The 14,902-nt window shown below is 48.0% G+C and overlaps 1 protein-coding gene across 1 annotated transcript in view; it reads right to left on the bottom strand.

Moving 5' to 3' along the window:
• The window catches only part of LOC119178611 (uncharacterized), a 243,067-nt gene that overhangs the window by 106,958 nt on the left and 121,207 nt on the right, over nucleotides 1-14,902 (bottom strand). Inside the window, exons 11-12 of the mRNA XM_037429824.2 lie at nucleotides 13,844-14,050; nucleotides 3,154-3,320 (exon numbers count right to left, since the gene is read on the bottom strand). Coding sequence (XP_037285721.2) covers nucleotides 3,154-3,320; nucleotides 13,844-14,050 — 374 coding nt within the window. The remainder of the gene's footprint in view (nucleotides 1-3,153; nucleotides 3,321-13,843; nucleotides 14,051-14,902) is intronic.

Here is a 14,902-nt window from a genome sequence, read left to right as displayed (position 1 = left end):
TCTGAATGGAAATTCTTCGGCGTAGTACGAAACATTATGGCCGTAATGTGGCGCGCTCAGAGCGCTCGTCAAACTGGTTTTTCCACAGTATGACCATCTGTGAGGAAAAGCCCACAATATGCGCCTCTTTCTTTTGCGAGCGACGATGCACATTTGTTTTGAAATTTATTGCGGCGAAGTTCTTCTGTATCTCATCAGACTCTTTTTATCAAGTTCTTTTTTCGCAAGGCGTCTCTTGTGTGCTTGTGCTGCAATTTTAACCACAAGAAGAAATAGTCACGCGTAGAACCATGTTGTATCAGGCGATAACGATAAGGCACGCATGCACAGTTTCCATTCCATATCCTAATACATGAAATTCTTTGAATATAGCAAAACTCCGGACAGACAAAAATGTCCTAATAGCATTCCCCTCACAGGTGCTGGTTAACAGTGAATGTTCCTGTACAAACTAACACGGAGGGGGCAATGTTGCGCCTATTTTTTTCTTGCATGGCTTGCCCTGCTACATATTGAGAATTATAAGAAAAGGCAACCTATACTTTAAACAAATCACGGATACGCCAGCTACAGACGCTACGGCGTGATGCAGTAGTCGCCTTTTTTCAATGTCCTTTTAGGTGACGCGCAGGCACAGCAGCAGAGAGGAGGAGGAGGAGGAATGAAAGAGGAAGGACAGGGAGGCTAGCCAGTTCTAAGCAGCAGAGAGGCACACACAAGCAGAAGGCTGTGGTGGTTATGTTGTCAGGCGTAGCTCTGCGGTGGCCCGTACTGAATGAAAAAGCACTTGGATGGGGAGCGGTACATGAAAATTTTGAAACCTAGCCATAAAAAAAAAATGGCAGCATATCCACGGTAGAGTGTACTAGAAGTGTTGAGTGGCGTGACCGCTCTCGCCGCCTGATCCCTTCCTCGTTGCCTGCAGCGGTGGCGCTGCAGTCGAATAGCACTGAAAGAGCCGCGCGCCGCGTGCAGGAACTGCTGTGCTCTTCGGCTCCTCCGTCGCACTTTCTAAATGCAAATTTTTTCATACCTGCCCATCATTCATGTTTAGCACATGATGCCATAGCCCTTGAAGTACGACACGCCAATCTACTGAATTTGAGCTCAATAAAAGCCCTTGTGAGAGATCTAAAATAATTCAGAAAGGGTGTGTTTTATACTCATTTCTTCTCTCTTAACTCTTTCTTTGTTGAATAGGCGTCTTCAATATTCAGAATAACTTAGCCAATTTATTGGAAAATATCTGTGCTCAGAAAGCTGTGAGATTAAAAACTATCACTGTGCCACATGTACGCAGAGCCAGAAAGCCATAAGTAAAGAGGAAAGAGGAACGAAATCTGAACCCCCTACACCAGAATATGTTTTCGTAATTTAACTTTTCAGGGTATACTAAAATATTTACACGCATTCACAGCGACCTCCAAGTGCCAAAGTTAGGCGTTCTGCTGCCCATCCCACCCATTCAGAAAAAAAGTTTCGATGGGTAGCACTGCGCTGATAAGTTACAGTTGGCGAAGCTGAATATAGCGTGTCTCTACAAATGTGCACTGTAGATTTCACCTTTTCGACGGTATGAGGTCGCATAACTAGTTCAAGTCTAACATAGACAAGAAATGCACTACCTAAAAATAGTAGCTGTGCTAAGGGGCATTGCATGGGTGTGTGTGTGTGTGTATATATATATATATATACCCATGCAATGCCCCTTAGCACAGCTACTATATTTAGGTCGTGCATTTCTATATATATATATATATATATATATATATATATATATATATATATATATATATATATATATATATATATATATATATATAAACACTGTTTCAAGAGCCTGCCGACCCCCCCACATGTGAGGGGGTCGGCATGCTCTTGAAACAGTGAATGTATCGACGCAATTTCGGCGTGCCTGCATATTCACTCGTGCACCGTGGTGTGAAGCAGGTGCGTCCACTGATAAAGGCTCAGAAATGCATTAAACGCGCTAAAAACCAGCAATTACACGCTTTCACAGGCTCAGGCGCGCAAGATCCCAATGCAGACGTTTCGGAGATCTTCAGTACCATGGGACTACAGCGCCGCCGCTACTGCCACCCGCCGGAGAATCAGCCGTGATGCGGCGCGGCCGCCTTGTTCACTTCACTGCCCCCTTCTAGTACACTGTATCCACGGGGTGAATAATGAAGAGTGGGGCGAAGCATTCGTCCGTTCATTCGTCAGGTCGGGATGGGTGGCGTCAAAGGAATGGGATAATCACGAGACGCCCCCTCCTATCGTACATGGCTTTGCCTTCCTCCAGGCGGTGGCCTCACCACACCTGTGCATGGGTAGGAAGTGCTCGTGCGAGAGAGCTTGTCAAGTGCCAGGAGTGAGTTTACCGCATAGCTAGCTGTAGTAGCATAGCTTTGAAACAAATATGGCCAAGGGACATATGCGCGCATCATAGCTTCCAGTGGGAGCGCGCGCAAGGAATATTTAAAGAGCTGGGCTAGGAATGTGCGCGAGTCACGATCATGTGCAGCGAAGCGCAACAAGAATTGGAGACGACGTGCGGACATCGAGGCGGCGATGACCGATGGAGCAGCATGCTCATAGCATGATTGGAACATATCTCTATAAAAAGCCGTGCGAAATTTTCTAGGTAACCATCGAATGGCTCCAGCAAGCACGTTTATTGCCTCACGAATCAATTGAGACAAGAACTTTTAGAATTCGACTGTTACACAAGCGTAGTTAGAAAGGTTTGTCTCACGCTGTAATTGCTTTTTTCTCTCCTCTCATCTCGACAAGCGCACTGTAAGCTTGGCAGGGAAGGATGGCGCGGAGAAAAAAAGTTACAGCACGCACGCGTCGTGACCTTGAGCATTTGTCTGTCTTTCTTTTTTTTCTTTTTTTTTCCGAGCCCGACGCAGCATATTTTCAGTGTGGTACGTAGCGAGCGCGGGCACGTGACGGCCACTCTTGGCGGCTTCGTTAGCTACGCACCTCACGATACTCGAACCAGCCAATGGACGTGGATTTTAGTATATTACATTCCTTGTAGAAACAAAAGGGAACGATTTCCAGCTGAGTGAAAATTAATTGTACCACACGCCGGAATGCGTAGGAAGGCTCCGGCGCGGGTTATAGTCGGTGTTGCTAACGCACCTGTAGTCGGTAAGGTGCGGCGGGTAGAGCTCGGTCTCGAGGATGACGACCGCGGACGGGCCAATGGTTCGCCACGAGCCCCCAGCTATGCTGAAGCTCACCGGAGAAGGCACCACGGTCAAGGTCACGTTCTCGACGGCGTACACGAACGTCGGCATCATGCGAGCCTGCACCAAGGCACCATGTGATCAAAACTTACCCGGACGCTGAACTGCAGAATCAAAAACCAGTCTAGGACGCTCACGCTGTTTTTGTAACTTGATTGGGTAAGGATTACTAAATGAAAAAAAAAAAGATGACCAAACATCGCTTTCTTTTATTGCGATAGCAAATATATGGACACTCTAGGCTGTTTTTTTTTTGTTGCCGTCACCACCATCTTTATTCATCGTATAAATATAAGTATGTATGAATATATATATATATATATATATATATATATATATATATATATATATATATATATATATATATATATATATATATATATATATTTATATTATGGAGTCTTGGTTTGGAAGACCTTTATTAGGCCCGAAGAACCGGCAGCCGACAGCTGAGATGATCGGACCAAGATGATGATGCTACGCGACAACGATGGGGATGCATGAGCCACACATGATAATGATGATAATGTACCGGTGAAGGGGATGCGTATACTAAATGCCCACATCAATTCCCCCCACGTGAAAGCGGCCAGCCTGGCCGCGGCAAGTCAAGGGGACAAAGAACGTCGCATGAAGGGCTTCATACGGGAGACATGGACGACCTCTGTAGTTCGATAACGGCGATCTGCTGGGGCTACAAGTGGCGTCACGCGATAATTCACTGGTGAAGTCTCTTCAAGAACTGTGTACGGTCCAATAAACCGAGGCTGAAATTTGTCGCACAAACCAGGTGTGCGAACAGGCGTCAAAAGGAGCACTTCGTCTCCAGGTTGGAAGAATACATCACGATGCGATTCATCATAAACTAGCTTTCTGTCTTCCTGGCGGGCTTCAGTGTTTATACGAGCTCGTTGGCGGCACTGTGCGAGTCGTGAAACGTATTCCTCTGAAGAGGATGGAGATGAATTCACTTGGCAGGTAAAGAAGGAGACGTCCAGGAAAGTAGTAGGGGAGCGTCCATAAACTAGGTAAAATGGCGAGTAGCCGGTTGTTCGCTGAATGGCCGTATTGTAGGCGAAAGTGACGAATGGGAGAACAACGTCCCAGTTTTTGTGGTCTGGTTGAATATAGGCGGCGATCATGTCAGCAAGAGTGCGGTGGAATCGCTCAGTGAGGCCGTTAGTCTGGGGATGATAACTAGAGGCAGTCTTGTGAGTTGTGCCGGAGGCCTGAAGAAGTTCGTTCACTAGTTGTGAAAGGAAGGCCCTTCCACGGTCACTGAGCAACACACGTGGAGCACCATGACGCAGTATAATGGCTCGGAGGATGAAATCGGCAATCTCAGAAGCTGAACCTGTAGTAACGGATGCCGTCTCGGCGTAGCGCGTCAAATGGTCAATGGCTGTTACTATCCACCGGTTTCCAGCAGCACTGACTGGGAGGGGGCCATAAAGATCGACGCCTACAACTTCGAATGGTGTGGCTGGGCACGGAAGAGGCTGTAGTTTACCGGCGGGAGCAGATGTTGGTAGTTTTCTACATTGGCAGGCAGTGCAGGACCCGACGTACCGAGCTACGCTAGTGGTAATGCCTGGCCAATAAAACCGACTTCGAAGGCGATCGTAGGTTTTATGGTAACCAAGGTGACCAGCAGTCGGATGGTCATGAAGTTCCCTGAGGACTTCGGACCGAAGCGATCGGGGTAGAACGGGAACCCAGCGCTGACCGTCAGGATGGTAAATTTTGCAGTACAGCACCGAGTTGTCCAGCTTAAATTGCGAGAGCTGGCGACGGAGCCTTGCATTAGGTGGACGGGAACTGCCAGTGAGGTAGTCTATAATACGTCGACAGTATGGGTCAGCCAACTGTCGAGAAGGAAAATCGTGCGGGTCGTCCGAAGGCAGCTGGTCCATAGAGGCGAGAGAGGAAACCGCCGTAGACGTGGACTCCGAGGGCGAGATGTGCAAATTGACGGCTGAAACCCCGAGTGAAGTCGCTGGTAGTGGGCAGCGAGAAAGAGCATCGGCGTCACTATGCTTCCTGCCACACTTGTACACGATCTCAAAATCATATTCTTGGAGGCGTAGAATCCAGCGTCCGAGGCGTCCCGACAAGTTCTTGAGTGTCGAAAGCCAACATAAAGCATGGTGGTCGGTCACAATGGTGAAATGGCGGCCATGCAGGTATGGACGAAATTTCTGTACTGACCAAACGATGGCGAGGCACTCCTGCTCGGTGATCGTGTAGTTCCTCTCGGCTGCGGAGAGGACGCGGCTGGCGTATGCAACGACTCGCTCTCGCGAAGAGTTGTCGCGTTGCAGGAGCACGGCTCCTAAACCGCGGCCGCTAGCGTCTGTGTGCAGGAAGGTCGGTGCATCATCGTGAAAATGAGCAAGTACAGGGTCGGTCGTGAGGGCACTCTTCAACCTGTCGAAAGCTGATTCACATTCCTGAGACCACTGAAAGGGCATACCGGAAGCAAGTAGCTTATGAAGTGGTGCGGCTATGGAGGCAAAGTTTTGTATGAATCGCCGAAAGTAAGAGGCGAGACCAAGGAAACTTCGCAAATCTTTTGGTTTGTCAGGGCGAGGGAAGCGAAACACTGCAGCAGTTTTATCAGGGTCTGGGCGAATTCCGTCCTTGCTCACAATATGACCGAGTACCTTGATAGATCTGCTGGCGAAATGGCACTTTTTGGTGTTAATTTGAAGACCAGCGCCCGCAAGACAAGTCAGGACCTCGTCCAAGCGTTGCAGATGTTGAGAAAACGTCGATGAAAAGACAACAATGTCATCGAGGTAACATAGGCAAGTCTTCCATTTCAGGCCACGCAGCACGGTGTCAATCATGCGCTCAAAAGTTGCGGGCGCATTGCATAGACCGAACGGCATAACATTGAATTCGTATAGGCCGTCCGGCGTTGCAAACGCAGTTTTTTCTTTATCATCTTCGTGCATGGGGATTTGCCAATAGCCTGAACGCAAGTCGAGGCTCTAAAAGTATTCAGCACCCTGTAAGGAATCTAGGGCGTCGTCGATGCGTGGCATGGGGTATACGTCCTTTCTAGTGATCTTATTGAGTGCTCGGTAATCGACGCAAAATCGTACGGAACCGTCTTTTTTACGCACCAAAACCACTGGAGACGACCAAGGACTGGTTGAGGGTCGGATTATCTCCCGTTGCAGCATATCGTCTACGTTTTCCTCAATGATTTTTCGTTCGGCTAGGGAGACGCGGTACGGACGACGATGCACAATGGATGTTCCGTCGGTCTGAATACGATGTGCTGTAGCAATTGTCTGACCCAGGCTGGATGAATGAACGTCAAAAGAGTTTGCATGCTTTTGCAACAAATCAAGCAGCTGCTGCTTCTGCAAGTCTGTCAAGTCCTTGTTGATGGCTGCTGTAAAGGCCGAGGAAGCAGCATGATCTCCAGGATGGCCTTTAGAGGAGGCAGGGGTAAGAGGCACGACGCACACAGGCTCCAGATCGGCAACGCAGGCGACAGTAGTGCCCCGCGGCAGTAAAATTTTATCTGGTGTGGTGTTCGTAGCAGCGAGGACAGCTGATCCATCGTTGAAGCGAGCCACACCTGATGCCAGAGCTATGCCTTTATTAAGGCAATACGGTGACGGAGTGACCAAAATGTCACCAGAGTCGACGTCGCTGGACAAAACTGTCACTAATTGATGTTCGTTTGGTGGTAGCTCGATGTCTACTGCAGCGATGAGTCGAAGTGGCCTGTAGGTTTCGTCGTTGAGCAAGTGGTCCGTGTCAGTAAGATGGACGACACGTTGTGCACAGCAAATAGCCGCAGAAGCAGAGGAAAGAAAGTCCCAGCCTAAAATGAGTTCATGGGAGCACGGGGATAGCACAGCAAATTCTATATGATGAAGAATTTCGTCGATTAGTACACGGGCAGTACAGAGAGCGGAAGGGCGAATCATTGTTCCCTGGGCTGTAACCAGTGTCGGTCCATCATAAGGCGTCGTGACTTTTCGAAGACGGGCACACAAATCAGCACGAATAACAGAAAACGCAGCCCCAGTGTCCACCAAAGCATCAACGTCCACTCCCTCAACTGTGACCGCAATCATATTGTAGGGGCGCGCTGGAGGAATTGGAGTCTTGTGTTGGAATGCAATTTGTCCTCCAAAAACTGCATCGCTTAGTTTTCCGGACGCCGATCAGAAGTAAGGGAAGCGGGCTGAAGAGGAGAAGAAGAGCGACGGTAAGGCGACGGTGAACGGCGTCGGGTTGATCGGTGACTACTGCGCAGTTCACCCGATGCTGGCGGAGATGGAGACCGACGCGGCGGTGACGAATAACGGCGACCCTGGTACAAGGCTTCTGCGGTATAGTCCCGTTCGCGTATGTCATACCCTCGGCGCTCGTCTTGCTGGCGCTTGCGGCAAAAGCGTGCAATGTGACCACGATAGCCGCAATAATAGCACGTAGGCCGAGTCGATCGATGAGGAGGGTAGTAGCTTGCGCTAACTGCACCAGGAGAGAGAGAAGTCAGAGGGACAGGTGACGGCTCACGCGGTGGTGATGAAAAGCTCGTGGGAAAGCTTGTGGGAGGTGCGGCAGCAACCGACGCGTACGTTCGTGGCGGGGACGTCGAGCTGACGGTGCCTGGTGGTGCGGCGGCGGTGTGCGGGAACGATGGTAGAGTACGAGAGACAATGGGCTGCAGGTTGGCCATGTGGGTCATGGACGTGAGCTCTTCCCTGATGACATCCCGCAATGACGTTGAAGAAGGCTGAATGGTAGATACTGATGGTAGTGTGAATCCCATTGATTCTAATTCTTCGCGTATTATCACCCTTATCGTTTCTCGTAGGTTTGGATCAGTCGTAATACGGGCCGCGTCACTGTCCGGTTGTAGGCGCATCGACTCAAGTTCTTCGAGGCGCTGACAGGTTGTCGCAACGTCAGCAACGGTAGCCGGATTCTGGATTGCAAGGGCATTGAATGCGACGGGTCCAATGCCCTTAAGAAGCTGGCGTACCTTGTCTGACTCTGTCATTGGGGTGTCAACCCGGCGGCAAAGTGAAAGGACATCCTCGATGTAGGATGTATACGACTCCCCGATGTGCTGTTTCCGAGTCGCAAGAGCTTTCCTTGCGAGAGCTGAACGGACAGCCGGTGTGCCAAAGACATGGCGAAGCTGATCTTTGAAGGCTGACCAGTCGGGGATGTCCATGAAGTGGTTGAGGAACCACGTCTTCGCGACACCCGTGAGGTAGAATGACACGTAAGCGAGTTTGTAGGTGTTATCCCACCGGTTAGCAGCGCCGACCCGTTCGAAATCGTCCAGCCATTCCTCCACAATATATATATATATATATATATATATATATATATATATATATATATATATATATATATATATATATATATATATATATATATATATATATATATATATATATATGAAAACTTAAGAAGAAAAAGAAGCCACCCGCGCTCGGCGCCCAGCTGTTACGATGCGCCGACGCGCGCTTATCTACCACGCATACTTTGCCCCACGAATGGTGGTGGTGGTGGTGGGGGGTTAGATGATTGCGCGCGCGCGCTTATCCTTCAGTGGGGAGAATCGTGGGCCTTTGGCTTTCACCAAAACGATTTCGTTAGTTTCCGGGCCCGCTCTGCTGCACAGGCGCCGTTTGCGAAAAGAGCACACTTTTCATACACAGCGAAGTATAACAACTGGGACACTTGTTAGTTTGCACTCATCTGTACTTGTGATTACGTTTCGTGCGTAGTTTTTGTTTAAACAGCGCGTTAAGTTTCGAGCGGTAAACGTCGTTAGTTCACTCTCGTCCTGTGTATGCTTTCGTGCGTCATTTGTGCGTGAGCAGCGCGCTGCACGTTTCGATCAGCTTGCCGTTTTCAGCATTACATTGCACGTTGTTGCTAACGTGACATCAGGAGTTTAAACCGTCTTATCGAGAAGCTACGGAGTATAGAGATGGAACATTTAGGTTCTTTTTTTTCTTCAAGGATTTGAATCATCCTCTACCGATATTAAACAATTAGGCATACTCGAGCAGACGCCATTAAATTTATCCCACCGTAATGTAGGTTGCGGGAATTTTGAGATGGATGTGCCACCGAAGTGTCAATAGTTTTCCGCCCTTTGTTTTGACCGAACCGTACTAACGTCCAGCCGGAATTTAATAACGCGCCAGCAATGCGGTAATACGCGGGGACAGAACGTTTCGCGCAGTAACGCAACTCAACGATACGCGTGCAAATAAATAAACAAAATCATTTGACCTTTTTTTGTGAGTCCTCACTTTCACATATATGAAGGGGAACGTTAAAGTTTTTTTGTAAGGACATGTACGTAGAAGGACTCTCCGAAGAAACCGCCACTATCTTCAAAGAAAGTTGACGCGTCGCTTTAATGCATGGATTTCAAACTCACATCAGCTACCGAGCCGAAGTCAAGATGTTTAGCCCCACAAACGGCCGGAGAGTGAAGAGCTGGAAGCAGGGGGAAGGGGGGGGGGGACTAATTTTAATATATATTGTCAGCTAATGTTGCCATTGGAATAAAGGGTTTCCAATATGTCATATATGTATCATTTCTGAAAGCGATTTCTTGCGTATTCGAGAAATATATCAATACATGCATTCCCAACGACTAAAATCTGCACTGAATAGTTTTTGTTCTGCGGCTGTTTAAACACGAGGTTACCGCAATCAGTGCTTCACAAAACATTTAAGACCAGACAGGTCTGTGTAACTTATATTAACAAGGTGTTATATTGATCATATTGATCATGACAGCCGAGACATTTTGCGAGTGGCATTGAATGCCACAAACATAACAATTTAATAAAAAAAGTAGGGGACAAAGACTACCATGTGCCATTCGTACGTTAAAAGTCAGCGGACCATGCGTTGGGGAACTCCGCTCCAAAGAGTTTCATATACGCGGCAAGTCAGCGCACGCACGCACGCACGCACGCACGCACGCACGCACGCACACACACACACACACACACACACACACACACACACACACACACACACACACACACACACACACACACACACACACACACACACACACACACACAACAGTGAAGTCCAAGGACGTTCTTTTAACTTAAAGAAAATTCAGGCAAATGCAGGCATGTTAGCCTCGGTATGTATTGCCCGGCTACCCGGCATTGTGGGAAGGGCTGAATGGTATGAAAATTGATAGAGGTTGACAAGGTGTAAACAAAGAATAGAAAACGCGCACACTAACGCGATTCAGCTCTGGCAGCCCGCGTCTTACAACCTATATGCCCTCAAATATTGCAGCAATGCGACTTTAGCCCTTAGCCACCAACAAGAGCTAGACCAGGCACCCATAAAAATGTACGCAAACTCACATGGAAAATAATAACATAAAAAAGACGGACGTAGGAGAGCAATGAATGGGTAGAGAAAGAAAAACGGAAGGTCGAACGTATACATCTTGCGCAGACATTTGGCCGTCCCTCTCACGCATAGAGCTCTTTAGGCCCGAGGAGGTCGCGCACATGAGAGCCAACAAGCCGAGCGGCCGACGGAGGCACACAATCACGAAAAGTGATGGATAAACAAGGGCGATAGCGAGACGGCCCCGGAAACAACGAAGCTGGCGCGTCACATCAAACATGGCAGTACAGCCGGCCGCCCCACGAGTGTCCGCCGGGCACGCGTTGCACTCGCGCGCGATATCTCTGCCGTGACAAATGTCGCGACAGCAAAAGCTGCGCCTCTCTGGGAGTATAAGGGATGGCCATCGTCTGCGAGAGCAAACAGACCGATGCGCACACATGGGGTATACGGTAGCAGCGCTCACAGTAATTGCGGGGCCGTTCGATATATATATATATATATATATATATATATATATATATATATATATATATATATATATATATATATATATATATATATATATATATATATATATATGCATGTATTACGCGCACACTCGCACGCACACACACCCCCGCGGTGCCACCGAGCTAGGCCCGGAGTGAAGAAAAAAGAGACGGGCATTAAGCATGCGTACACGCCTCATAAACCTCCAGCGCTCGCGCGATAAGACATCTGGATGCAGGCAGCGCTTAATGCGGGGAACAAGAACGGCGCTGCATGACGACGTATAAACGGATACAGAACGACGGCTCAGAGGGTGGCGGCGAATAAGACGGAATCGCGTGCGAGGAGGAGAGGGACGCGCGAAGAGGGAGATAAATGCGAGCGGCTCGGGTATTTATCCGCGCGTGCCAATGAAAGGAACGCAAACGCCAATAGGGAACTAACGAGGATTGAACAAAGCTAGGAAGACAAAGAGAACGAAGCGAGGAGGGGGGGGGGGTGATGGTTAGAAATCACGAACACAGGCGGACGTATTAAGCGAGAAGCTATGGGAATAGGAGAAAGAAGTATTGAAAGGAGACGGTAACATTGCGACTGCAGACTCGAGAAGAAGCAGAGATAAACGGAAGGGGCACCCAAAACCGCGATCAACGAGAAAAAGAGTAGCGAGAAAGTGAAGAAGAGTGCAAAAGAAAAGAAGACGCAGCAGCCGTGATTAATGACGAAGAGATGCGCCATTTCCTTCTCCTCGAGGGAGGAAGGGTAAGAGGGACGGCACGGCTCGTGGCAGCAGCGAATGAAACGGCTGAATTAATAACAAACACAATTAATCACGCGGCGCGATAGCGTATGCGCTTGCCCGAGGCGCTTCTCTCTCTCCCAGCCGTGGCCGAGGACGATGATGTCGACGAGTGCTGTCCGGAACAGCGGCGGCACACGGACGACGTTTGCGCTCCGCAGCAGTGCGAAGACCTTGCTTTATTTTGATTATTTTTTTCGTATTTTTTAATTCGCTGTCACTTTCGATAGGTTTCCAAGTATGCATGTGCACGAGCCAGAAGGGGTGGGAATGCCGCCTCTCTTTTTCTGCCAACATCCCTCCTTCCATTTGCTACGCCGGATGTGGGCGCCTTCTATATATTGTGACGGGAATCGCTGGAAATGATGTTGCGTTTTGCGTGCACCCAGTAAGATATCGTCATGCTTGATATGCTTTGTTTCTCAGGAGTTTTAACGCGCACATGTGACACAATTCAGCGTAAGCTCCTTCTCTGTTACTTTAAGAATATGAATGCTTTTGGCTTTTATGGAACAATAGTATACCGTGATGTAGTTGTCGCCAGAGCACGGCCACATGACACCTGATTGTAATCACATACCACGTCTGTGAAATCAGCACAGACTAGACACACGTACGTCGCTTGAAGTAGAGGCTCTCACCAGACCATGCATTGCAAACATTCGTTGAGCAAGCCTTAAAGCATTGCACACAAGCGCTTTCGAATTGATGGTCCTACACGAAGAACGATAAGGGTAGCAAACCTACCATGCACTTACGTGGTCTAGCAGTACCACGCGCTTTACACTTTAGTTAGCTGTGGTGAGTTGAAACTTTATTCATTCCACATTTAGGATGCCATCGGCCATGGAAAAAAAGTCCCAGTTTCACCGCAAGCGCGAAGCAATGAATGCGACAGCAACAACTTGGATGTCACGCTGAGAACGGCGGGCAGATCAAAACGTGCAGCGCGCTGCTCACGCACGAATGACGTGCGAAAAAAACACACACAAAGGACGAGAGCGAATTAACAAAGTTTACCGCTCGACACGTAACGCACTGTTCCGTGTCGAGCGCGGCAAAGTACGCGTGAGAGATAAGCACGCGTTGGCGAATCGCCCAGCGCGCACTTATCTCTCACGCATACTTTGCCGCTCGAGCGCGGGCGGCCTTTATTGCGATAGCAATTATATGGACACTCTCGGCTGGATTTTGCCGCCGGCGTCGTTGTCACTCACCGTATATGCATGCTTATATATATAAAAATGCAAGAAAAAACCCAGAAAAATACTCTGGCACGTGGTATCTAACTTGGCTGCCCAGGCGTTAACCACTGACATTTTTCTTTCTCAAGGGTTCATATATATATATATATATATATATATATATATATATATATATATATATATATATATATATATATATATATATATATATATATTTATATTATATATATATATATAAATATATATATATATATATATACGATGAATGACGATGGCGACAAGAAACCAGCCGAGACTGTCCTTATAATTGCTATCTAAGTAAAACACTTTATTGTCGGATCTTTTTTCTCGACTCTGGCACGAATCTTCACACTTGTGGAAGGCGCTTCGTGATCTCGAACCAGCACTCATTTTTATTCCTTTTTTATATGCACCGCAAGAGCGAATAACAATGCTTACAACTTACGACCCGATATGTTTGTACACTCTATATATTGACCCAAAGATATCTTTCAGTAAATAATTATTATTCCTCTCTCCCCCATTCAACGCCCCTGATCGGCGGTTTTGAGGCTTAATAAATAAGTAGGTATATTTAATAAATATTTATTTAGGCAAGCATAAAACGGAAACAGAGTCAGCCAGAGGATAAAACAGTTACTTCTCATACTTCAGCGCGGTTTTCAATGTTGATCATGAGGACTCACTTTGAGCGCGAGGAGGTACCGGCCGATGGGCAGTGTTCCCGCAGGGAGGACAAGGTCCTTTCGGGAGAGGGCGCCACTTCCGTGCTGCTCGAATACAACGTGCGACCGCGTTGCGTTGAGGACTGTCCACGAGTAGCGGACCTTGGTCGAGATGGGGCACCACGTACTTACGGTCGCCTCCACGAACACGACTTCGTCGAAACGAACCTATTATGTGCGCCAACGAGAAGAACGGAAGCCGGGAAGACGGGATTCACTTTTAAGGGACCCCAAAATACGCCATGCGTATACACAGGAGGCTGTTCAATGCACAAAATGAGGCACAAATTGAGGCGCAACTTGCACCTCTAACTTTCTTTTTTGGTTGGGGTGAGGGGGTAACGTGAATGTAGCCATTATCAAAACTTACTACACTTCCTGCCACAAGTGATCTATTACTTATTAGGAACGGCACATGGTTAGCAAGCTTACGCGCCCGTTCGATTGTAGGCGAATAAACTAGTGAGCTACAAAAGCTTCGGTACAAACGCAAATTCTACGAGCTGAAGAAAAAAACTGAAACTGAACAACTCATGCCCCTTGTCGCATCAATATACTCGCTGTGTGCTTGAACATACAGTCATCGTAACATAACTTCTTTTTGTCATGGCGACAACCTCAGAAAGGAATGTGCGGCTCTGCGTTTTTTTTTTCCAATGCAAAGCGAGCAGCCGCGTCTCGATTCTCGCGTAGTCTTGTTAGAAAAATTGAGTTTCGTTATTCCACAGGAAGAAAACAAATACATCGCCAGTGTTTCACCTGGAGATTGATGCATTGTCAGCGTAAGCAAAACGTTGGGAAATTGCGCTAGTTACGGTCTGTCGTCTTTTACTTTCCGTGAAACACAGTGAACATTCGCTTACTAACTATATCAACAAGCACGAAGCCACCCAGCCCCGCCGTGGTGGTCTAGTGGCTAAGGTAATCGGCTGCTGACCCGCAGGTCGCGGGATTGAATCCCGGCTGCTGCATATCCGATGGAGGCGGAAATGTTGTAGGCCCGTGTACCGAGATTTGGGT

This window comes from Rhipicephalus microplus, chromosome 1 (assembly GCF_043290135.1).
Source record: "Rhipicephalus microplus isolate Deutch F79 chromosome 1, USDA_Rmic, whole genome shotgun sequence".
NCBI lineage: Eukaryota > Metazoa > Arthropoda > Arachnida > Ixodida > Ixodidae > Rhipicephalus > Rhipicephalus microplus.
Note: the sequence above shows the minus strand (reverse complement) of the source record. Positions and strands in the feature narration are given on the sequence as shown.